This window comes from Panicum virgatum, chromosome 7K, assembly GCF_016808335.1.
Source record: "Panicum virgatum strain AP13 chromosome 7K, P.virgatum_v5, whole genome shotgun sequence".
Classification (NCBI taxonomy): Eukaryota; Viridiplantae; Streptophyta; class Magnoliopsida; order Poales; family Poaceae; genus Panicum; species Panicum virgatum.
Genome location: NC_053142.1, coordinates 37,664,430 through 37,689,890, shown reverse-complemented (window position 1 = coordinate 37,689,890; position 25,461 = coordinate 37,664,430). Strand labels below are relative to the sequence as shown.

The following is a 25,461-nucleotide window of genomic DNA, read 5'->3' as shown; positions in this document are numbered from 1 at the left end:
TACTTCAAATACCCTCTTTACATCCTTACACAATTTTGCAAAATGATCTAAACACACCCTAAATTATCTTACAATCGGAACCTTCTCGCCTTTTCTCTAGCCCTCTTCGTCAGCTCAGTTCCTCTCCACTGCCCTCCGTCACCGCGTCCTCCACCCCCTCCCCCACGCCGGCCGGCTCCACGCAGCCGTCCCCGAGGGCTTGCGGCCTCCAACGCCGCCATAGCACGCGGAGCGGAGGATGCCAAACTTACCTCGCCGTACCCATCCCTGCCGTCCCCCGTGGGCCCGCGGCACGTGGTCGTCGCGGCCGCCCGCCAGCCCGCCTCCTCCTCCACGTGCCTCCGTACTGTCTCGCCGTCCTCGCCGTCCCCCTGGAGTCGTTTGGCTGTGGCACGTTCAACGAGACCTTTTTCGCAGACGCGGCGGTGGTGCTCGACGTGCCCGTCGCCGCGCCCTTCGCCATCCCATCCTCGTGCCTCGAGGCCGTCCCAACGTCGCCGTGACCGTCGAGCTCCGCAACGGCGACGTCGGCTGGTGGGGGAGGAACCCGTGCTGCCGTCCGTCACGGCCGAGGACCAGCCGGCGACGCTCGCCGCAGCAGGCCAGGCCTGCGACGCTTTGGCGGGCGCACCAGCGGTGCCTCTCGGCGCGATGCTCCAGGAAATCACCGTTGTCCTCCTGCGGAGACGACGACAGCCACGCAGCCATCCTCTCCATCCCCGAACCCGTTCCTTTCTTCCTCTCGCTGCGGCTGCCGTCGTCACCGGCTCACCGCTACCTATGCTCTTCTCTCCCGGCTCGCCTGATTTTTTTTTAACCTCTGCATCCAGGACCATGGTGTCGTATTGCAGTCAGGTAGCTTTTAACAGCTCCGAACGGATTTGTTCTAGGTAATTCCATCCTCCACCAGATCCAGTCTTGCCCCTTTTCAGTATCATTGCTTGTATTAATATTTTCGAATGTTTCTAGCTGGTGAATCCTTGCTTCGGTGATTTATCTTCTACGTGTGTGTGCCTTTTTAATTCCTGTCCAGTAATTTTCCTTGTATATGTATTGGCTAATTTTAGTTAGGTTTTATGGCTACGGAGTTTGATTTTCATTCCCTGGTGTACCAGCTCTGCTAGGTTTCGTTTTCCCTGAGCATTTTGCTTTACATACCGATATATCTAGATGCTACAAGTTTGCGTTTGTTTACCTAATTGTTTGCAACCTGTCCATAACAGCTGTGTTGTCCTTTTGTTCTACATGGTATGGCGGTTCTAATAATGCTATATTTTTTGATTATCTTGTGATGGCATGTATATCTCATGCCTGAAACCAAATTATCCCTTGTTGTTGTTGATAGTTCCCTGCGAGTGAGGTACCTGTTTATGAAAGTTTCATATTCTAAGTTCTCTACTGCTTAGATCAAATCCATCTGGTTTTTGTTCTACCATATATATTGTCATTTCGGAATTTTACTACTACTTTTGATTTGGTTTAAATATTGTAGCTTTTGTAGAGAATATGATTGCTTGTGATTTGGTTTTAATACGCAACTTTTCCTAATGCCGGTTTGATGGTCCAGGTTCTCTACTACTAATATTAATTTCATCTGGTCTTAAATTCTATCAACTATGATATGACCAGAGTATTCTTGGTTGCCTGAAAAGGTACCTCTACACATAGTGAACCTTTCTTATATCATACAAATGTCCAAATTTGTTTTAGTTACGTTCGTAGTTGTAACCTGATTTACATATCTATCTTTTGACAGTTTTCGATTTCTTTTTCCTAGGTTTAGTTGACCAACATATTGGTTCATCGTCTAATGAAAGTGTTATAGATTTATGCATTTATTACCTCTATCGATTATTATAGTTATGGACTTATGGTACTTCAGTTCTATCAAGTTCCATTTCATTTTTCTGCTTATACTATTGCCCATATTGCTATACTGTGATTAGTTTTTTATTCATAGTGCAACTTGGGTGGGCAAGATTAATGCTTAGCACCTATTTCCATGTCGAAATCTTACTGATTTCAGTTTCATGCTGCAGGTTTTGTCCAGCGAATACAAATTCCAATTTGCTTTTAATTCCACCAAACATAGTCTGCCTGAGATATCCTGCTGCTCCCTGATAAGGAAGTGAACTATTTTCCTTTATTTGTAGTGTATCTTTTCTTTGTATCCCCTTTTAGTATTTTAAAAATTACCTGTCAGATAATTTTGAATCACTGAAACCTTTACAATAGATTTCTGATGGTTTGAAATTGATGTGTAGCACATGTCTGATTAAAGCTATATAGAACCTCAGTGGCTAAAGATTAAGGATGTCTTAACTAAGGTACATTATTTTTCATGGTCGAAGTTTTCAGATGATTTCTGTTTAAATAGTGAGTTGCTCTCATCTAAATTCAATGTGGATTTCTGTTATAGAAGCCGCTAAAGACTCCAAGGACTTTATAATCAAATTTATCAGGGCCCAATAAAATGTTTAGCTGTAGCATCTTCCTAGCTAGCTATATGTACTTCTCCATTTAAATTTCTAGGGAAAAACATGAATGGTAGCTTTAACATCGTTGTACATGAAGGTACTCCTGTATTTAGGTTCCTATTGTAAAAATAAATAATATCTTTGCTGGTTGAATGTTCTGTTACAACCATATATATCCTAAATTTACTTATTTCAAGAAAAGAAAAGCAAAGGCACGCCATCAAATCCCATTAATAACATAGGCTCATATACATAGCATAAATAAATGTACCTTGATGTTGTAAAGTTAATGTTAATGTTAATGATACTATGTCAATGAAATAAATTCCATTACAGTAAGTTATTGTTAATGTTGATTCTGTCTAAATAGCAGTTAAATGTCTGCTCTTTACTTTGATTGCGTCCCATATTTTCCATCGTCTTTATATTTACAGTAGGTTTATACTGCACCTGCTTAGTCACCAACAAAATTTTGGACTACTTTCAAGGCAGAGAATCAGATTATCTGAGTTCAGTTTAGGATAATAGTATATTAAGATACTACTTAATGAATCAGATTGTCTCCGGTGCAGTATATGCATTTACCAAAAAAATGATTAGGTGTAGCATCTCTGTAACTATATGTAATTCTGCATATAAATTTCCAGGGAAAAAACATAGATGTTAGCTTTAGTGTCATTGTACCTGTGTATTTAGATTTCTATTACAAAAATAAATAACATCTTCGTACATTGAATGTTCTATTACAAATATATGTTTTGTATGTTTACTTATTTTCAAAAAACATAGATGATTATATCTTCTGTTTTTGGTGACCCTTATGTCTGTAAAATAAAAGTGTCATATCAGAAATTTACTCAATCATGGTCTTCATAATGCAGGGTCGCTTCTTGCTGGTACCAAGCAAGGCCAGTGCAGGAGCAACTAATCCTCTCCCATAGAGCCAAGGTATTAATGGTACTACATATAGCTCATGGAATTATTGTTAATAATCCTGCATTTTTTTGTGTATCTAAATCACAATTTCTTGGCTAGCTAGATTGTTCAAGTGCCTACAGTCTACCAGGCTGCCATTCTGGACCCTTCATTGTCCTGGTCCTCCAATTGATCAGGTTAACCTCTCACCGCCATGGCTTTTCTTGAAAATAAAAAATTGGCACAGATTACCTTTGTTATCAGGATCATTACAGTAGCTGGCCATGTGTTATTTTGAGAAGATACCCTTCTAAACCGAGCTATGGTCTATTTATAATTTCAAAACAATCTTTTTTATTTGCGGCGATCTACTTCGCAGCAACCAGGGCTATGTGTGATTTATATATGTAATGCATTTGCTTTCCTGTACATTTGTCACAAGCTACTATGCATTTAGATTCAAGTTGAGGTATGATCATATTACTCTCAAGTTTCCCGGTAGTTAAATGGTTTGAATCAATATTAAGGATCTGCAACTAAATTGTTTTTATGTAACTATACTAAGGTAATTAGGATAATGGTTGTGCCTCTAGCATGCACTATGGTTGGCATTATGTTGAATTTGCAAGTTCAACATTCACCTAGCAGTATAATAATATTTTATTTGCTGCACCTTAGTTTGCCGAGTCCAGGTACATGGAGGGTTTACCCCTCCAGTTTTGTTTGTCAAATTAGTTCCAATAATATGTCATTTTGGTCACATGATCTTGCATAATTTTTGAACAATACTACATGGACTTTGTAAAGATGTAGGATACTTGCAAAAAAAAAAACTACAGGAATGCGAGGTACTTTATCCTGCTGATGAGGTTGCTCTCTTGTTCAGGTTTTTGAGTCCTGTCCCTTAAGGCATGGGAAAATGTTATCCAAGGATACTTATTGTTGTTTGATTTTGCCCATTCCTTTGGTTTTATTCCAATCTACTATTTCACTTCTATAATCCGAAATGATGATTATTGGTTTTGTTCAGGAGAGTAGACTTGGGCTGCATAATGCATTTGCTAAAAAATGGTGATTAGTGGAAGCTTTAGTTCTTCGCTTCAAGAATGTCGTGTAATTGATCTAATGAACTGTTTATGAACCTGCAATAACCTGGTTATTCGTAATTTTTTTCATGCAGCATTAATGTTCATTCAGTTAAAGTGGATTTAGAAAGATGGACACATTAAAAAGCTTTTTGCAATAAACTGAATTCATTAACACGGTTACATATACATTCAGTTATATATACAATTGCAATGCACTCCACATAAAAAGCCTTTCTGCACTGCTCGATCCTTATTGTGATACTGAAGCTTATACCATGGTCAAGAAAACGGGAATTTGCACTGTTGAATGAACTGCACTCAGTGTCAATTCCATCCCAGCAACAGGCTTCCTTCCGTACCCACGCCGTACTGGTTATGAAACAATAATACATATATTCGCTGTTACTGTGAAAGCTAGCTTATTAACTACACCTAAAATATACTCTTTCAATTGGCTGAGACCTCCTACGTCAAGATGGGTTAGTGCAATGGGTTCGGCCTCCTGTTACCTTTGCCAATGATCATGTAACTCCACATAGATTAGTTATAAAAAAAATGCTGCTGTATACATATGCATGTTTTGACTCCACAGATGTTCATACTAATGCTGATTAGGACGCTTATTACACGCAAATGCTTTTATCCTTTGCTTATCTCATAGGAAAAATAACACGAGGGCGTGCCAAGGCGCGCGCAAAGTACTCGTGGATGCTAGAGTAATTTATCTGCCGGTCCACTGCCACCGTATCCGTGCGGGCGTGTGGCTCGATCGACGAACCGTGGCGCCAGGTCGATGAAAGCACGATGCCGTATAAACGAAAGCCGCGGAGCGCGCGCGCCCGTACGGCCCGGGCGCACGAGCGCCGAGATTAAAGAAGCGGAACCCGCGCGCGCACGGTGCACCAGCTGCTGGGCAGCTTGGCCGGGCCGGGTGACGCTGCTTACCTTTTCTTCTTGATTCTGCTGCACGTCGCCAAATACGAAATTTCACCATAGTTTTTTTTTCTCCTGAATAAACAAAAATACTACGGTTTTCACTACAAATCTGCCACGCGGTGCGCCCGGTTTGGTCAAGTTATTATTAAGCGGCAGCTTCAACGCACAAGCAGCACTGCAGTGCCGAGCCAGGGTCAAACAAACAAGAAATACAAGCACACCTGGCTCAACCAAGTACGCGCCATTATAAGAAAACGCGCAACCAGACTCGTCTCTTGCCTAGAAAGTTCACAAAAACTCAGGCTGACAGCAGCCGCAGAAAAAGACGCATCAAAATGCGCCAATTTTGTTCTCTCTTCTTCCTCTGATTTCCCGGAACCCGGATCATGTCAAGATTGCTTCCGACTCTCCCTCTCGATGCCCGTTCACGGTGTGTCGGTGTCTGACCGAACAAACAAACAAACAAACGGGAGAAAAAAACTAGTCAGATGCAACGGAGCCGCTTTTGGTTTCCACCGTCTGACGTGGATCGGTTGGGGACCTTTTGACAATGGGAAAATTAGTCTCATACCATCCAAAGATCACCGTTTCTGCGAAATACCATTAAAAGACCTCAGTTCCGTAAAATAGCACCGAAAAAATCCACGTTACCCCGAACTACCATTCCGTCGCGTGTTCCGCTAACTCATCCGTCACGAGCTCCTTCTTCCTCCTCGCTGCCCCATCATCCCCTCCTTTCCTCTCCCAGCAACAGGGCAAGTAGGCGGCGCCCGAGCCACCACTGCCACCTCCAGCTTCTCCCTTCTCCTCCCTGGCTTCCCCCCACGACGGCACGGGGGCGGCGAGCCCCGGTGCGGGGCTAGCGGGCAAAGACGCGGCGGCCGCCGGCCTCGGCGAGCCCCGGCGCGAGGGCAGTAGGGCGAGGCCGCGGCTAGCCTCGGTGAGCCCGAGCGCGAGGACCACCCATCTCGACGAGCCCGGCCACGGGGACTAGAGGGTGCGACGGCCGCCGGCCTCGGCGAGCCCCGACGGGGGCAGTAGGGCGCGGCCGCGGCCGGCCTCGGCGAGCCCGAGCGCGGGGGCAGTCGGATGCGGCAGCGGCCGGCCTGGGCTAAGGATCTGACGGGCCCATGGCGTGGCCGGGCCTCGGCGCCCGATGGCCCCAGCCACAGCGAGCACCGGCAGGGGGCAGGCGGGCACGTTGGCGACACAAAGCAGGGGCGGCCGGCGGGCGTGGCTCCGGGCGGCAGCTGACGAGCAGGGCGGCGGATGTGTGGCTCCAGGGTCCGGCGGGCTTCGGGGGCAGGATGGGGAGCGGGAGGAGGACGCCGCCGGTGAAAAGCTCGTCGGCGCAGATCGGCGAGGCGGCGGGGTCGAGGTGGAGCAGCATGCTTGCCTGTCGCCTTAGCAAAGGAGAAGGGGGAGGAGGTTGACGGAGGCGACGGTGTTTGCTCCGAACGTGACAGAATGCTATTTTCAGGTGACGTTGCATTCTTTCAATGCTATTTTACGGAACGGAGATTTTTTAATGGTATTTCGCGAAAATGACGATCTTTCGATGGTATGAGACCAATTTTCCCTTTTGACAATTGACGGTACGACAAGGGGGACAAGGAGCCTCTGATTTCAGCGTGCACAGTTTCAATCGCCCTGCCATGTTCCTTCGCTCCTGTCTCGCGCGCGCCGACGGACCCACGCTCACTTGTCAACCAAGCAAGCGAGGACGGAGTCGAGGTCGCGTGGTCACAAAAGGGGCCGTGGAGGATCTTGAGTTCTTGACGGCGTGAGGCAGCCGGGGAGTTAGGTGAGGATGCGGCCTTGTCTCACACGGCCGGTGGAGCAGGTCCAAGTCCAACAAAAGAAACCTCCCTTCTACTAGTAGATGCACAAATCTTTCACAAAAAAAGAGAGTAGTAGATGCATAATGGCGTGCGTTAAAAGAAACTGTGTTTGACGAAAAACGAAAACCAAGCATGGGAACGCCCATCTTCGAGCTTTAGTTGCACCACGATGGGTCAACGTCGACCACCGTAAATGGAAGTGCAGCAGCAGAAACAGCAACAACATAGTCTTTTTTCCCAAATAAATTGGATAGGCTAGAGATAAAACCCGGAAGAAATAAGTTCAAAGTTCAGGCACATTGATAGCTAGTCTCCAAGCGCTCCTATCCAAAGCTATCTCTTTAGAGATATTCCAATCCTTAAGGTCTCTCTTAACCGATTCATCCCACGTCAGTTTAGGTCTACCTCTACCCCTCTTTACATTATCGACCCGCTCAAGAACCCCATTACGCACCGGCGCCTCAGGAGGTCTTCGTTGGACATGTCCAAACCATCTCAGCCGATGCTGGATAAATTTCTCCTCAATTGATGCCACCCCGACCCCTATCCCGAATAACTTCGTTCCGAACTCTATCCCTCCTTGTGTGCCCGCAAAACCACCACAACATCCGCATCTCTGCTACACTCAGTTGCTGGACATGTCGCCTTTTTATAGGCCAACATTCAGCACCGTATAACATAGCCGGACGAATTGCTATCCTATAGAATTTGCCTTTTAACTTTTGTGGCACCCTCTTGTCATAAAGAATGCTAGAAACTTGCCGCCATTTCAACCAGCCAGCTGAAATTCTATGCCTAACATCTTCATCAATGTCGCCATCCTTTTGTAGCACCGATCCTAAATACCGAAAAGTATACTTCTGGACCACCACTTGCCCATCTAGACTAACGTCTCCCCCCTCATGCCTAGTCGCGCTGAAATCGCACATCATGTACTCTATCTTGGTCCTACTAAGTCTGAACCCTTTCGACTCTAACGTGCGTCTCCACAGCTCTAACTTCTTATTAACCCCTGCCCTACTCTCGTCAACTAGCATCACATCATCAGCAAAGAGCATACACAAGGGGATCTCACCTTGTATATCCCTTGTGACCGTAAATGGAAGTGCAGTAAAAAGAAAATTTTTGGTCCCCCTAACGTACACTTGGCAGCCCAGCAACAGTAAACACTAACCAGGCTTCATTGGCCTCCAGAAAAGTTTAGTCCAAGTACGTGTTAGTACTTAGTATTGCCTAAGAGATGTAGCAGGTGTTGCCTGCCATAGCTCTGACTTCTACCAATTGCAGTTTCATGTTCGGCACGGTTTTTACCCTCCGCGTCTGCCAAATGCCAATGCAGCCGAAAAAAGGTGTTGTTCGCCCGAATGCTGCCACATGGAGATGGAGTGACACTACAAAGATGTTGGCCTCAAAATTACAGCCGCCGCAGTTGCCCTACGCTACGCATGTATGGTGTATGGTCCAGCTATGTATGTACAGAGTTCCAGCCTCAGATCCACGTATATGGATTACGACAGTATCGGGTCCGGCTGGTACTTGAATTCAGGGAGATGGTCGAGCCTGCAGGGGAAATGGTGTACCTCATCAACAAATCATGCGGTTGGGTAAGTAGGAAACAGCAGTCTCAGGAATAGCATTGTATAAAAGAGCATAAGTGAAGCGTATACCTTTGCCTGACTTTGAGAATACCGGTACCAAGTTGCATGGGAATGCCCATGATAATGCATTCGCTGACTCCCTCTATCTCGTCCTCACGACCACTGTATGAGGCATTGAATAGATGTTCGGAGGTTTTCTCAAACGAAGCAAGCATCAGCACACTGCTTTTCATCTTTGCAATGCCATATCTAGTAATGCCAAGAACTTCACCCTGTTCCAAAGCATTAACACCAGTAGGAGAGTGTAAAAAAAAATACCGGTAGGATGTGTGTAAACCATGTAAAAAGCACATGGTGTAGAGGGGGAGAGGGGGGGGGGGGGGGGGGGGGGGGGGCGGGGGGGGGGGATTATGTACATAGGTATCACAATACCTTGTATGTCATCAAATCTGCCAGAAGCATCATATGTCTCACATCAATATTCATGCCATGACTTTTCATTGTGTACTGAATTTCATCAATAATAGATCTCCTCGCAGCTTCAATTCCAAGTGTGCTGTTCATTTCCATGATATGATTACTTTTTGTATTCCTAGCATCAACTCCCGGAGTACCCATGACTGCCAGGAGGTTTGTTCTGTAATTACAATCTTTTTTTATTAGCATCTAACATGTCAGGACAATAATCAAAGGTCTGGTAAGGTATATACTGTATAACAGCTATTCTAACTACCCACAAACTACACAAACAATGGAAGGTTATCAAAGCTAGAAAGCAAAAGATTCATGCTGCTAAACCATAAATAAAAAAAGGAAACATTACCCTTCAACCAACAAGTTGTATTTTTCTACAGTGTTGTCCTTTTTTTTTATTTCGTCGATAACAACTCTTTCAACAGTTGGAATGCCCTGAATTTAATTCGAGAAAAGGTCAGCGTTGGCATCATAGTAGCAGAAATACTTCTGCAAACGAATGGCAGTAAATTTAACAATGGACATCTTGTTCACCTTCACAATCACTTTTGGAAGCATGGATTTGAGGTTATGCAGCTCAAGCCGAAGTTTGGACTTGTCCGTTCCAGCTGGATATATTCTCAACTTGTCTCTATCGATGACACGGACATGCTGCAAAAATCAGTTAACTGTAAATTGCAACCACAGTTTTAAAAAAAAAACAATGTATCAAAGCCTGGAACTTTGCTTGCACCTCAGATTTTAACTTGATCTTTGGATGATTCAAAATTGACAGCTGCACAGTGTCAGCAGATATTCCCATGTGCAGAGCTTCTATAAGTTGCATATCAAGTTTGACCACTAAGTTTGCCTGACTTGGTTTCAAGATAATCTTTATGTCTGATGCTACCTGATCAACACACAAACCATCAATCCAAAGTTTGTTTTTAAAAAAAATCAATCCAAAAGTCAGCACGAAAACAACTGTATAAAATTTGCATTAAAAAACAACAACAACAACATAGCCTTTTTTCCCCAAGCAAGTTGGGGTAGGCTAGAGATGAAACCCGAAAGAAATAAGTTCAAGGTTCAGGCACATTGATAGCTAGTCTCCAAGCGCTCCTATCCAAAGCTATCTCTTTAGAAATATTCCAATCCTTAAGGTCTCTCTTAACCGACTCATCCCACGTCAGTTTAGGTCTACCTCTATCCCTCTTTACATTATCGACCCGCTCAAGAACCCCATTACGCACCGGCGCCTCAGGAGGCCTTCGTTGAACATGTCCAAACCATCTCAGCCGATGCTACATCTCAGCCGATGCTAGGTGTTAGCGCACCCCACCTAGCCAACCCTACCATAAAACCCAGGTGTTATAGTGGGAGGGGTGGGGGCTTTTATCCATAATCCATCATTCCCCCTACGGCGTGCGAGCCTGGCGTAGCCCGCAGCAGGTCTAGTGCCCGGCGTAGCCCGCAGCAGGTCTCAGCACACGAGAGGCGCAGGGGAAATCGCGCAGCGGAAATGCGTGGCCAGGCGGGTTCGAACCCGGGACCTTTGGCTCTGGTACCATGTTAGCGCACCCCACCTAGCCAACCCTACCATAAAACCCAGGTGTTATAGTGGGAGGGGTGGGGGCTTTTATCCATAGTCCATCACTGGGTAAGTTTCTCCTCAATTGGTGCCACTCCGACCCTATCCCGAATAACTTCGTTCCGGACTCTATCCCTCCTTGTGTGCCCGCAAAACCACCGCAACATCCACATCTCTGCTACACTCAGTTGCTGGACATGTCGCCTTTTTGTAGGCCAACATTCAGCACCGTATAACATCGCCGGACGAATTGCTGTCCTATAGAATTTGCCTTTTAGCTTTTGTGGCACCCTCTTGTCAAAATTTGCATTAAAAACAACTGTATAAAATCTATCAAGATGGGGCAGGTCAAAAGTATCCACAGACAATGTATATTTATTTGGGGGATTCATCTATTGTAGAACAGAGAGATCCACGAAAACTAAAACCAATACAAATCGTTGAATAATTTCCACCTCAAGCAAACACATAGTACTGTAAGTCTCAAACTGCTGCCCCAATTTCACAAACAATAGTACAAAACAAGCACCCTTATCATGGAACAAGTGGATGATGAGCACATGTACAGTTAGTATACGTGCTATGTTCTTGTATCACATAAAAGCAGCTACCCAACATTCAGTCTCCATAGCATACAGTAAGATAACATAGAAACTCTCAGTTCTTTGCAAGTATGATAAAGGAAAACAAACTGGCTTCTTTAAGTGCATATAAGTAATAAATCAACTGTAATAAAACCAATCATGTGTCAATTCACCTCGCCCAGCACTGCTTTCTCCATAGCTCCTTTCACAATGCGTGCAGACAGCACATCTTTCCTAGACAGAAGCTCAGCTGTGATAATAGGAGTGCTTATCTTTTTAGCAGCATTGATAATTTCCTTGATGCGAGGAACACCAAGAGTAACATCTTTTTCATGGTTAAAGAAACAAATTGTAGAAGGTATAAATGTAGGCTTCATATTATATATGTGTATTTCTATTTCTAGACTTTTGCATAGCAATTATTGTGCTAAAAAAAGTGACCCAGATTGATGGAGGCATAAAATTTCTTTGTAAAAATTCCTGAAAGCTCGATATTATTTTCCGTAGATATCAAATTATAGCAGCAATTATCCAAAGTAGATATTTTTTAGAAAAATAAGTTGAACATCCTAATTCAGCAAGTTCAATGCCACAGAATTAACTAACATTTTCCTGAAGCAGAGGTAAAAGGATACTCATGCTAGCTACTCCTGCAAAATGAAATGTTTTCAGTGTCATCTGAGTCCCTGGTTCTCCAATACTCTGAGCTCCAATTGCTCCAATAGATGCTCCTGCTTCAATTGTCTTTGAGTGGTAACGAGAAAAACAAGTATCCAAGAAAACCTGGTCCAGCAACAAAGGAATAAATATTCTAAAAGGAGGGTACAAGCACATAACTCAAAACTAGTACATTATGCTAGCAGTTAATGAAGGAATGAAGGGTACATATTCACAAGCTCATAATCACTTAAGAAGCATAAATATACCATATTGATATTGTAGGAAAGGTAGGATGCGTGTAATGTGGTCGATGTATTGCAATGAGCCCCTTGGGCGGTATATATAGGAGTACAAGGCTTGGAGGGCAAGGCATCTCCCCTAAAGATAAGAAAGGCTATCACGGGATTACATCAATCCTAAACTACCATATCTAGAGTTGCCTAATATACTCTAACATCCTCCCGCAGTCGTAGCGGTAGCAACACGAACGGTCAGACTGGAGAACAATGGAGACGTATCCCCCCTGCAGTCGGAACGCCGGTGCGAAAACTTTGACTGGAGACTCATGCAGATGATAGCCCTTTAGTGCCGTAGTAGCCGAGGTCGAGGTGGACGTGGTCGAAGCCGTGGAGGGGGCGCGGGTCGAAGCGTCGTCGAGGTGCTCGAGTACGCAAACTCAGCAGCTTCTTGCCGAAGACAGCAGCAGGACGGTGCGGCGGATGACGATGGTAGACGACGCGGTTTGCGACTTAGGTCACGCTCAGGACAGGGGTGGCGACGGCGCAGGTTGCAGCAAGTGTCGCGCTCAGATCAGGGGTGGCGACGACGTCTTCCTTCAGGAACATCGGCGGCGATGTCCTCACGAGAACGGCTGGAGGCGCAGAGGCGGATCGAGCGCTTGCTTGACGAAGACCGGCGGCGAGTGGCGCCACCGCCTGAAAAGGCGGCGACACCGGTAGGGTGGCTTGATCACGAACGTCGTCGCTGCAGCCTAGAGGGCGCAGCAACAACCTCGTCCTTCGGGAGGGTCGACGATGGATCGAAGACGAACGGCAGGGCGACGCAAACCGATCTTAGATCGGAAAAAGGGAAAATCAGCAGCAGCATCAAGACGAACCTGCGGGTACAATCTCGGGTGCACCAAGTAATGCCCCCCCCCAAACCTTATCCTCATCCGCCTGTTGGCCAGAGGACAAAGGGGCAAAAACAGAGGGGGCGAGACCCGAGCGGCCTCTGCTCCAGCTGCGGGGTGGACCGGCGGCCCCCGGGCCGCCCTCGCAGCCGCATCCTCGCGCACAAGGCGGCGGCGGAAGCGGCGCTGAGGACGAAGGGGACGCAAGCTTGACTACGCGGAGGAGAGAGCCGGCGATGGAAGGCGGGAGGGGCGAAGCCCCTGGGCGCTGCAGCCCTGCGGCGACGTCGATCGGCGGTGCGGTGGCCCGCCAGCCCCGATGGCGCAGTGGCCTGGCGTCCCCGCGATGGTCCTCCACAGCCACGCACTCGCGCTCATGGCAGCGGTGCGGCGGCGCTGGTAGGAGTCGGAGCGCCTGGCCTGATGCGCGGGAGGGGCGGGCGGATCCGGATGCAGAGCCGAGAGGGAGGACGACGCGGAGGCATGCAGGCCCAGTGGCGCCCCCATGGCGATGTGGTACCCGACGGGGACGTCGAGCGGCGCCGCCATGGGGCGGCCAGGGAAGAGGTAGGTCCTTCTGCTGTGCTTGATGACGATGGCAGCGCGGATCAGAGGGATCCGCGGCGCATCCTAGGAGGGCGCTGCCCCCGGCGGAGATCAATCTCGATCTCCCCGGGGGCGCGCGGGTGCAGCGGAAGCGGCGGCGCGGCTAGGGTTAGGATCTCGTAACCTAGGCGTCTGATGCCATGTAGGAAAGGTAGGATGCGTGTAATGCAGTCGATGTATTGCAATGAGCCCATTGGGCGGTATATATAGGAGTACAAGGCTTGGAGGGCAAGACACCTCCTCTAGAGATAAAGAAGGCTATCACGGGATTACATCAATCCTAAACTATCATATCTGGAGTTGCCTAATATACTCTAACAGATATATCCTATGGCACATTTTCTGCAGAAAATTAAAACTACATGCAAATCAGTTGAAAAAATAGCAAAAGTTTGACTTAATATAAACATAAGATTACAGCTACCATCTAAGCAGTGATAAATCTGGTGATAGGGTGCATGAGTAATGTCATAAGCACGGACCTGTAGTTGTTTTGCAGATATACCAGATATATTAGCAGCAATGAATTCTTTAACACAAGAATCTTTCTTTCCTACATGGCCCACATCTAGATGAAGTGCCCTTCTTGTGCATTCCAGTAAGTTTATACGTTTCTCAACAAATTCTCTCAAGCCTTTCTCGAACTCTTGGCTACAACCACCATCAGATGAGGTGCCATGTTGTGCGAGCTTATCCTCTAACATCTGTCGGATATCGACTGGAGATAATGTATCTGGTCCCCTTTGAGGACATGTTGCCTAAAAAAAAGTCAAATGATCAGAGAACATTTTTATGATCATCTAGCAAAGTATTCTTTACATTAGAACTAACCGTGACTTTCATAAACAATTGATCCAAATTTAGGGGTCTGCCATCTTTTCCTTCCATCTTTGCAGGATCCATACCATCATCTCCATACAAAAACTGAACTATACCACCACTAGCATTACGGACTGTCTGATCATAGAAAACAGAGAGATCTTCTAAACCCTTCATCAATCTGCGGGACATATATCCAGTTTCTGCTGTTTTGACCTATGATTAAAAAAAATTACAACAAAGAAAGCAAGAGGATATCAGGACCCCCACTATATTTTTCGAATGAGAATAATACACAGGAAATAGCCATCAATTGATACAAATAAGTGCCGATGATTCTGTAACAACACTAATGTGATCAATGAGATTCTCTTTTGCTTCTACTTGAAGATCTTTTATTGCTCTGTAATAGCTGCAGACTGCAGTGTAGCTATCAACTTGATGGTCTATTGTTGTTCTGTAATAACTAATATGTGCTTGCCAGTACCTTAAGTTGAATTATGGGCATATATATATATATCTTGCAGCAACTCTTGAAAACTAAATTCTGTTGTACTCCCCTCGTCCCAAAAAGAATGCAACTCTCATTTCCTAAGGAATCAAACAATTTCAAATTTGACCAAATTTATACAAAATAGTATTAATTGTTATGGTACCAAATAAATATCATTAGATTAATTATGTAATATATTTTCATACTAAGTCTATTTAAAGACATAAATGTTAGTAATTTTTTGTATAAATTTAGTCAAACTTGAAATTGTTTGACTTCTCGGGAAAGCGAGAGTTGCATTCTTTTTGGGACGGAGGGAGTACACCAGGTGTCAGGGGATTAATGACTTGTAACTGTCTCGGCTTCAGAAAAAGACAGTCTTCTCCTTTGGTACAAGTCTGTAACAGTTAGTAGGATCATGGTCCTTCAATAGGAACTTTTGCTTGATTGATCCATTAGGTTTGTCCAATTAGAGTTACTAAATTATAGACCAATCATAGTGAAAAACAATTTGGACAGGAAAACAGACTCGGAGACATATTTTCAATAATATCATCATGTCTGCTTCTACTTATTCAACTGAGTAACACATGAAAGTCTAATTAAGTTTATATAAATAATAGTACCATCTTTTATGATGCAATAAATATAGATTGCAATATCAAGCACAAGCAAGAAAAAACCATTTTAAATCATACCGCTGTGTCAACAAGACCCTCTCGGCCACCCATGGTGTGGAAGAAAAACTCAGTAGCAGTCAAACCAGTATAGAACGAATTAGCAACAAAACCTTTAGCCTGCAAATGGAAGACCAAACCTTATCAGACATTCAGACTACTGAATTTGCGTTATTTGAATATGTCAGTTTCATGATTAAAATTAAAAAAAATGGCAGATTCGCGCATGTCACAAATATAGCGGAATGGTATTATTTTAAAAAGAAGGATGTTCCAAACCCTCCTATTTCTCTACAGACCACTGCTGTGCTGCTGTAGAATCACCAGCTCAGCAAATAAAGAAATCATGTCATTATTCAGCAAAATGTCATGGTTGTAGCACACATGAGTTGAGAAATAAAAAGGTAAAGCTACTATTAGATCTGCACAGTCGAATAAGCAGTGTAGAAGATGTGCAATTTGCAGTCATTCTGCACACTGGTGGTCTCAAAAATTGCAGAATTTGTTTATTGAACTGAACTTAGAAATACACGATGCACAAATTAGCAAGCCATATTTCTTTTCTCCTTACTGCAGGGGTCTTCGAATTTATAGGAAAGTGAGGAAGAGTTCTATCTATAAAACCATCTGGGGCACGACGCCCACCAACTGATTGCTGGCCAACACACGCAACCATCTGACTGATATTGATTGGAGAACCTTTAGATCCACACTGAGACATAATCAATGGGCTGTTCCTCCAGTGAAGTGTATCCATGCACACCTGGAAAAAAAAGTTTAATCCCAAGAGATTCAGCAATCAACTTAAAAGCACTGCTCACCTACACGGCTATTTAGCCCGTTTACACACCGTGGAAATGGCCATTTAGCTACACAGTGGCTAGCCATGTCCGTTTAATCAGACGTGTATCCCGTTTTGACTGTTTAACCCGTTAAATGGCAGTTTAGTCCAAATAAATAGCTAAGGATAGATGACTGACTGTTTAGCGTTTACAGTTTAGGCTAACACTTTAAAAGCACAGCAAATGCAGTGTGGCCACATTGGTCAATCACTTGACAAAATCACTAGATCAACCCTGTTCACTGAATTATAGTGTTACAAGAAAACTTACCCAAACACTACAGGGACGCGGCATTTTAAAAATAATATCCAACATGAGGATAAAATGTGGGGTATTACACAACTTGTGATGACAATTATGTTCTCAATTAATTGTTAAAAACTAACAAAGCAAAGAGGATCAGATTTTCAGCAGCCTTTTCACGTGCTAAGTGACTAAAAAAATAAACAAGATAATGAAACTTGGTGTAGACTTACGTTTCCAGCAGCCGTTCTGATTTCATTCAACACGCCAGTTATCCTATGCTCCAATGTTTCAGCTGCGTTGCAACCAGGATGCAATGCGAGTGCACCTTTGGCAAACAAAGAAATAAGATCATGGCATTGTTTGTACCCCTCATCTATTTTCTTTTTCTTTTGCCGATTTAAATGTTCTCCTGGTTGGACATCATCCACACCAATGGAAAAACCATGGTTCCCAATAAATCTTGCACTGCAGGGAAGAAAGTACATAATTCAGATCAGAACAAAGTTTCCATACAAAAATTTAGCAAATCTATGGTGCATATGTGATGCATGTAGGCATACAGCGTAGGGTTAGCTAACTTGGCCCAAACAACCTATTAACTCTCCTGTATATACAAAAAAAGGATAGTTTACCAATATGAATTTCAGGTGAATTCCCTTTGTGCCACTGTGGAATTCCATGGCTCCCTTATCTATGCCACATGTCAGTGGCATATAAGGAATCACGAAAATTTTGAAGTGGCATAAAACGAATTTATCCATAAATGAATCACCTCACATAAAGTAACACGAATGATGTGATTACACAAAGCATGGAATGTGTCTCACCTAAATTTTGCCAAGCGATTCATACAGCTTGCTGCAGCGTGAGAATTGTAATCTCTTAGAAGAACAGAGTAAATGCCATCCTTATTCCCATTACCTGCAGACAAAGGGCAAAAAGAATTGTATTGCTTCCAAATCGATCATGTAAAATCAAAATAACAGGTGCCCATAAACTGCAGCAACTAGTGAACAAGACTTGTTACTAACAATTATGTTTGCCCACAGTAATGCGCTCTCAAAAGAAGGAATTGCATAAAGAAAACACTACAATTTGACTCGGCAGAAAGTTTAGATTGACATGAATATCCACATTATAATAGATACAATCTTCTACAGATAACAGCATATAATTTGGCATAATGATACTCGTCTTTGAATTACAATCATTACCTAAGGTGGCCTTCCCAACTTGTCCGGATAACAGTTCACTATTTCGGAAGTAGACATAACCATCATTGGGACACATTGTTTCCCTTCCGCACATTGTTTCCTTTTCCTCCTCTTCCCCCTCTTTTTTTTCCTTCTTTTTTGAATAAATTTTTTCTTTAACAGCAAGATTCAGAAACACCTTTGTACGTGCATTAGGTCGAACTAACACACTGAATAACTGTTTACCAGTCCAAAGCTCGATAGGCTGCAAAAATAGAGTATACCAAAAGATACGGGTATCTCAATAAGAAGGATAAAGTGTACAAAGATGCATACCAACGGAAGACAAATGCAAAGATTTTCATTTAAGAATAAAAACCATGCCTTTTGGTATGTTTTATTTATATGCAAATACTAAATTTTTTTTAAAAAGGTAATAGAACGAATTTACCACGTTCAAATAATATCAACTATTCTTAACTACAGGCATCACTCTTAGCATAACTTTTTAGATATGACCATACAAAAGTTCACTCAGTATGTATATCTAAGTTCACTCAGCATGTATATCTTACTTTAATCAAGGCTGGTGTTGGCAAATCAATGTTCTCCATTGCATCACCAAGGTATGAGCACAAAAGAGTAAAGGAAGATCTATCATAGAAAGCATCTTTTCTTGTAACCAGAAAAGATGAGGTCAAGAAATCTTGTGTGGAAGCAACCAGTATCTCCCCATTCTTAGGAGTACATAAATTATTCTGAACCTGCAAAAGCAATGGATATATTAAATACCGCTATCAAATGTGAGCTAGGCGTTAGCACATAAAACCAAAAATTGTTCAACGACAACAAAGGTCAGCAAATGCTACCCCCATGAGCATAAGTGCTTCAGTGCGAGCTTCCTCTGTCTGAGGGACATGCAAATTCATTTCATCGCCATCAAAATCAGCATTATACGGGTTGCAAACAGACTCATTAAATCTCAGTGTTCTCCATGGCATTATCCTTGCCTGTGCTCAAATACAGAAGCAAGCGCCCAAAGGTGAGGGAAATGCTTAAGTATAGTAAATATAAAGAAATAAGGAGACTTTTATACCCTGTGAGACATAATCGACATTCTATGCAAACTTGGCTGTCTGTTGAACAGGACAACATCACCATCCTCTAAATGCCTTTCAACTGTATAGCCACACTTTAAATCCCGCGCAGCAATCCTTCTATCACCAAACTTTAAGCTCCTGAAAAGAAGAAAAGAATGATGGATGAAGGTCATGCTAGCTAACAATTCAGAAGATTATCTAGGACTTACAGCTTTGTGCCATCAGGGGTTATAATAAAATTAGCCCCTGGATGTTTATATGGTCCGTTTCGTATACACTGACGCAACTTCTCAAGGTTATAGTTTGAAACCCTTTCAGGATAAGTCAAGACTCGAGCCATCAACACAGGAATAGCCACCTGAAGTATTTATTAAAGATGACATAAAAAACTATAGCATTTAAGGAAATAAAATGAACATGAAAGGGCACCTCTGTTATTCTCAAATTTGGATCAGGAGATATGACAGTCCTTCCAGTGTACTCAGTACGTTTTCCAGATAAGTTACCACGAAATCGGCCTGTCTTCCCTTTCAGTCGTTGAACAAGACCACGATGTTGCGACTCAGGGAGACAGGGGGCATCGCTATTAACATATTCAACAACTTGAAGTTGAAGTTGTTGCCAGCAATCCTAGAAAGAAAGAGAAGTCTTAGCTAAAGATCTCACCAAGTTACAGTCTGATAAATTAAGTTTCCAGATTGAAATGAAAGCAATCCAAAGTGTACATCTGAAAATATGATCCCTGCCATTTTTAAAGATAAGAATCACGAATAAAAGTCAGAAGTTTGAAGTCTATATAGATGTCTGCCCAATATTTGCGCATAATTCCAATTTATTATTTCAGATAATTAATATGTCTAAAAGACCTGATTTGAATGTCAAATATCTAGTTAAAATTTGGATTGTGATGTTGACAATGCAGCAGCCCATACATGTAAATGATGAATGTCGTAATTTTAATTCTGTATAACTTATTTCCTGGAACAACACTTTACAGGCCATTAAGAATTAAATTAATATTGAACTAGTTTGTGGGTTACAAGGAACACAAAGAGACACTACTTTCCAAAAATGGTACAAAAACAATAAAATATGAAAGAGCACCTCTAAAAAAGAAAACAAAAAGGAGATATGCAAAATTGCGGAAAAATGTAAACAGACAAGTGAGGAGCTCTGAGATATCTCACAAAGCACTTGGTGAACAGACCCCCAGCTTGAAGGGTCTCCTTAAGTATGGAATTTGTATTAACAATGCTCTTCAATATAGCAGTAATGCTATCTTCATTGCTGCAACAAGCAAGACCAATTCATGAACGCAAGGTTGCTCTGAATCACCAATGAGCATGAGACTCTCCAGAAACTGAAATACAAACCTTGTTCTAGTATTACCAACAACAGTAGAAGGCCGTATAGGTACAGGTGGCACTGCAATCTCCGTCACAATAAGTTTTTCTGGCCTATCACCAAGGTTTAGCAATTCACAATCCTGCAGAAACATGGGGGGATGTAACATTTGCTTAGCAAAACTGAAATTGAGTCCAATTTGGAGAATAGCATCCAATGTGAGGCAAGCAATGAGGCTTGGGGCAACTTGTTAGGTAGGCGTGATGTTTTCTGAAGCTCGCATGACTATTATTCTGTTATTGAGTATTGACTACTAAAAGACTGAGTAACAGATAACACATATCCCATACATAGTGGTACCCTCTTCGAGTAAGACTTTTGAAGAATGAAAAATAGCCCCTACCTCGTCAGTCATTCTTCTGAATAGAGAGAGAACAGTTGCAGGGTCTAACATGCGAACTGAACTCGTGGAGACTTTTTCTTTCTTGTTTTGTAATGCATTCTTCAGTTCTTCTGCATGTCCATCCAAAATTTTGCTGCAATCATGAATCACTATCAGGCCTGCTCTGCCTTTTTTAACTACACCTGTATTTCCAACAAAAACAGGAAAGAATTGAGATATCTTCAGAAAATGTTAGCTTCAAAACAAATAGCCAGGTGTCTGGTAGTAGACATTCCTAACATGATATGATTATGGGCACAGTATAGTATAGCTTACCATTTTTGTATTCACACCGGGGGCAGCTGGTTAGCTTGCATTTGTCCCTCACTTTTTTCATGGTAGCACTTTTCTGTAGTGCATCAGCTCTGGGATTTCTCATCTTCTTCAGAAACTCTCGGCGGTCTTTCTCTGCAAGAAGAACCCTACTACAGCCCTAGGAAAGTGCAAGCAAACAAGTATCAAGGCTGAGTCCAACACACCCATGATGTAAGCATCTTCATGGCAGTACCTTGCAGATACACTTCAACACGTCCAGCATATTGTTGAAAAAGCCGACATTAAAAACTGGAAGCGCCAGCTTCAGGTAACCAAAATGACCAGGACATGCAGAAAATGGACCATGGCAGGTGCTGCATACAGCATCCTTTTCTCGTTTGCTAGGGAGTCCCTGAAATTGGACACAGGGAAATAAATTGCAACAACTTGAACAATGCTACAAAGGCATTTTCCTATGTAACAACTAACAATTACGATTCCTCAATCAAAATACATATAACGAAAACAACATAATCTGACGTTTCAATGCGGAGCAGAGGAGCACTGCAAGCCCGAGGGGGTCATTACCATTCGCATGTCGAGCAAACCATTGGGGACTGGCTTCATGTCATGACCATAGATCCGGCTGTTCCAGACCTGCACCTCAGCGGACTTGCGAATCTCGCTGCCCGAGAGCACACTGAACCGGATGCTCTTTCTGAAATCAAAAGCGGACGACCGAAACGGAGAGCGGCGGGGTCAGTGTAATCATTGGACCATGTGCCTCGCAAACGGGACGGGAAGGCGCGTGCTTACATCTTATGGGCGCCGACGTCCTCGATGAAGGGCTCCTTCGTGCAGCGCAGCTTCTCCTCCGGCTTCGCCATAGCTGCTCAGCAGATTAGGGTAGGGTTGCTAGCCAGTGAAGGGCGGAGGCGGCGGGGAACGAGTAGCGCCGCGTCGCCTCGGGCCGCCGCCCGATTGCGTGCGCGCGACCGCCGCCGGGCCTTCTCCCGTGGGGAGGCCCCGCGCGGAAAGGGAAGGTGGCAGTGGCAGCAGAGCAGGCGGCGGCGCGGGAGACCTAGATCATTTACCTTTCGGAGGAATTAAATAGGTGTGGTTAAATTTTGGTGGTAAGTATATTTATTTCTAGAGTTCGGCTCGTGCCGCCGTGTGATGTATTGGTAAGTTTCGTTGATCCCAAACAAGTGGTGCTGCGTTCGAAGTTCAAAGCCACCTGCTATGTTCTTTTTTAGACCAATATTCAGTATTTTTCAGTTTAGCGTAGTTTTTCTTTCTGAAGTTTGACATAATCATTGGGCAATAAATTCTTTATATTTTATATTCTTCATTCAGTTTAGCGTACTTTTCCTTTTTGAGAAATTTGACATAATCATTGGCCGACCCTAGCCTAATCCATAATTTCATTTATCTTATATATTTTTTGTGAATTAGTTTTCAAAAATAAAAGGCTTGGAATCATGTTCAAAGGGATATAAGGTTTATACTCTCTTCATTTCAAATTATAAATCATTTTGAATTTTCTAGGTTTGTAGTGTGTGTAAACAACCTATAATTTTCCTTGGAGGCTAGAGCTGATGCGCAGGTATCGAGATACCAACATGGACAGCTTACAATAATTAAACTAGTGAGAAGTTCACTAGTCAATGTATGTCAATCAACAACCTAGACCATTCCATTTCTCCAAAGCGGATTACACAGCATTCCTTTTCTAAAAAAATACAAGATCCAGCAAGAGTTCACCTATATGTGTGCAATAGTAATTAGTACCAATTGAATTCTCTTAGCGGATTGAGGAAGGACGAAGAAAGTATAAACAGTGGCTACACACACATAAATACTCAAATATAGGAGTGCAAATGGATAACCTGTTCATTTTGAAAAAATAGTACAAAATTTTAAACTAAAAGGGTTGGGGTATACCTAAGGGTCACCCATTGACACCCCTACCCAACTACGTACACAATATGAAACTCAATACACTAGAACAAAACAAATAAACTATGGGAAGAACACGGCCAAACCATGCCTCGCAGACCATAGGCGGAGCATTCCATCCGTCGTCGGTTTGATGCATCATTGCACATTTCTCCTTCCTACTAATTTGACACTACAAAAAAATTAGAAGTGAAACATCATCGCCGTCTTCATCTAATCGGTGTGGAGCATATTATCGCCACCACCGTAGTTGTTTGGTCGCAATGAGTTATCATCGATGGAAGGACTAAGGTCTGCCAAACACAACTTAACAACGTGAGGAAGCCATTTGTTGCCAGTGCTCATCGGATACCAAGTCATCCCCACGGATTTTTTTTTTCTTTCAGTATTCCTTCAATCAACATAGTTTGTGTATATCATGCGTATTTTCTATATTTTCTTCATTCAAAAACATGAATATTGAGCATATAGAAATTACTCTCTCTGGTATAGAATAATCAAAATGTGTTCTCCACAATGCATCCTAGTCTGCTAGAGCTTTCCGTTGCTGTGACAGGATATCTGATGCACAACAACTTATTACATCGCTGACAGACTATCCTAACTGTTCTAAAGAATAAGCACGGCCGCGCACAAGTAGAGGGCGATCGCTCCGAGCAGCCCCGATGATCCGCCGGCGACGGCGACGGAGGCAGCAGAAATTCCCGGCGCCGGGGCGGGGGCGGACGAGGGGTAGTAATCAGAAGACGGCGGACGCGCGAGATCGCTCGGTGGGGGAGCCTCTTCGCCGACGCGAGCCGGGGCCGGGGCCGGGACCGGAGCCGGCGCTGTCGCTGTTGCTTCCTCGTGATGCGGAGCTGGCGCGACTATCGCCTGAGCCGAACCATGGAGCTGCGGGCTTGGAGCAGGAGAGCTGACCGGCTGTTTGGCATGGACGACCGGCGCCGGCGCAGGAGCCCCGTAGCCGACATGGTTGTACGGAGTCGGCGCGCCGGTCGGCTGGTTGGCATGAACCGGCGCCGGCGCGGGAGCGTTGTGGCGACCATGGTGGTACGGAGTCGACGCGCCGGCCGGACGGTTGGCGTGAACCGGCGCCGGCGCTGGGGCGTCGTGGCCACCATGGTGATGCGGACTCGGAGCGCTGGCCGGCTGGGTGCCGTGAACCGGAGCCAGCGCTGGAGCGTCGTGTCCGCCATGGTCGTACTGGCTCGGGGCGCTCGCCGGCTGGCTGCCAAGAAGAGGAGCGGGCGCTGCAGCGCGGTGGCGAGGGTGAGGATGATGCCGCCCGTGGACCGGCGCCGGTGCTGCGGTGTCACCGCTGTAAGGACCTGGCGTTGGTATGTGGCCGGCACCTTTGGGGCTGGGGGTGGGAGTCCTTGGCAGCTGCGCGGGCCCCGCCGCCGGTGCCAGGGCGTGATGAGGGCTCGGCGCCGCAGCATGTCGGTGGTGGGGGTGGTGGCGAGGGGCGAGGGCAGGGGCGTAGGCCGGCGCGTGCTGGGCTGCGTGGGCAGCGGACGCCGCGAGCAGGAACAGCATTGCCATCGACGCGATCGGCGTGGCCATGGTGAGAGGCTAGAGGGAACGCCGGCGCCTTGGTGTGTTGGAGCCGTGGGCGAGCGCGCATATATAAGAGCAGCGAACCCAGAGGTTTGACCGCCGCATGGTTTGGAAAGTTTTTTATGCACTTCTGGGGAGGAAACAGCTTGCGCCAGGTTTAATCACGGCAAGTTTTGATCATCGTCTGGGCGCTGAGGGCAAGTGAGGATCCGATCGATTCGGCCGCTTGCAGAATCAATCAAGGCATTCTCTCCATTCTTAACACGGGCATAGCGATTTAGGCATCACGCAATTAGTTTCCAAATACGAGATCGCGAGGTTTATGGCAATCCTTTCAAGTACTGGATTTTACGGGATTCTTTTGATTACTGCTCACCAAACAAGACGCTGATGATCATAGATTCACAATTGAGGGTCTCTTTGATAGGGCTTCAGCTCTGACTTCCTCAGCGGCTCCTGCTGGAGTTCTACCGAACACTCTAGAGGTGGAGCAGCTCTGTCCTATAGATCGTAAGAGCCGCGAAACCGATTTTATTTGCGAGAAACTGGAGTAGACGGAAAAAAAACAGCTCCAGCTGTGCTCTTTTTTGCAAGGACCCGAAGCCCTCCCGGGACCTAAATTAAAGCACGGTTAATATTTCTTTGGCTTACTT

General features: G+C 44.6%; 2 protein-coding genes and 1 long non-coding RNA gene across 5 annotated transcripts; 1 reads left to right on the top strand and 2 right to left on the bottom strand.

Moving 5' to 3' along the window:
• The first annotated feature begins 105 nt into the window (after positions 1–105).
• On the top strand, positions 106–4,652 carry LOC120641332. 3 transcript variants are annotated; one of them, XR_005662241.1, is made up of 6 exons: positions 106–343; positions 418–890; positions 2,040–2,327; positions 3,359–3,425; positions 3,517–3,589; positions 4,423–4,652. It is a non-coding gene; the product is annotated as an uncharacterized LOC120641332 (long non-coding RNA). The 3 variants fall into 3 exon arrangements; XR_005662240.1 differs by adding an exon at positions 1,568–1,652 and having other exon boundaries at positions 106–890; XR_005662239.1 differs by having other exon boundaries at positions 106–890.
• Positions 4,653–8,402: 3,750 nt separating this feature from the next.
• LOC120641330 (DNA-directed RNA polymerase III subunit 1-like) lies at positions 8,403–22,372 on the bottom strand. Its single transcript, XM_039917403.1, has 27 exons — positions 22,109–22,372; positions 21,881–22,010; positions 21,546–21,704; positions 21,314–21,470; positions 20,999–21,180; positions 20,625–20,737; positions 20,439–20,538; positions 19,681–19,881; positions 19,461–19,609; positions 19,248–19,389; positions 19,021–19,161; positions 18,727–18,915; positions 18,173–18,416; positions 17,786–17,879; positions 17,189–17,423; positions 16,442–16,633; positions 15,892–15,990; positions 14,713–14,916; positions 14,364–14,639; positions 12,119–12,266; positions 11,657–11,808; positions 10,063–10,218; positions 9,864–9,980; positions 9,679–9,764; positions 9,288–9,492; positions 8,925–9,127; positions 8,403–8,817 (listed from the first exon to the last, which is right to left on the bottom strand). Exons 1-27 carry the CDS (start codon positions 22,177–22,179, stop codon positions 8,766–8,768), a joined length of 4,197 nt encoding a protein of 1,398 aa, XP_039773337.1. The 5' UTR covers positions 22,180–22,372; the 3' UTR covers positions 8,403–8,765.
• Positions 22,373–23,860: 1,488 nt separating this feature from the next.
• Positions 23,861–24,814, bottom strand: LOC120640211 (skin secretory protein xP2-like). Its single transcript, XM_039916070.1, has one exon. The coding sequence runs from the start codon at positions 24,812–24,814 to the stop codon at positions 23,861–23,863; it is 954 nt and encodes a 317-aa protein (XP_039772004.1).
• Between the last annotated feature and the right edge of the window lie 647 nt (positions 24,815–25,461).

Excerpts from the sequence above, each read along its gene's own strand:
- LOC120641330 (XM_039917403.1), bottom strand. The coding sequence starts at position 22,179 with ATGGCGAAGCCGGAGGAGAAGCTGCGCTGCACGAAGGAGCCCTTCATC. Across the intron at positions 19,390-19,460 it reads ACCCCTGATGGCACAAAGCT|GAGCTTAAAGTTTGGTGATA; the intron begins GTAAGTCCTAGA and ends TCTTCTTTTCAG. Across the intron at positions 18,417-18,726 it reads CAACACCAGCCTTGATTAAA|CCTATCGAGCTTTGGACTGG; the intron begins GTAAGATATACA and ends CTATTTTTGCAG.
- LOC120640211 (XM_039916070.1), bottom strand. The coding sequence starts at position 24,814 with ATGGCCACGCCGATCGCGTCGATGGCAATGCTGTTCCTGCTCGCGGCG.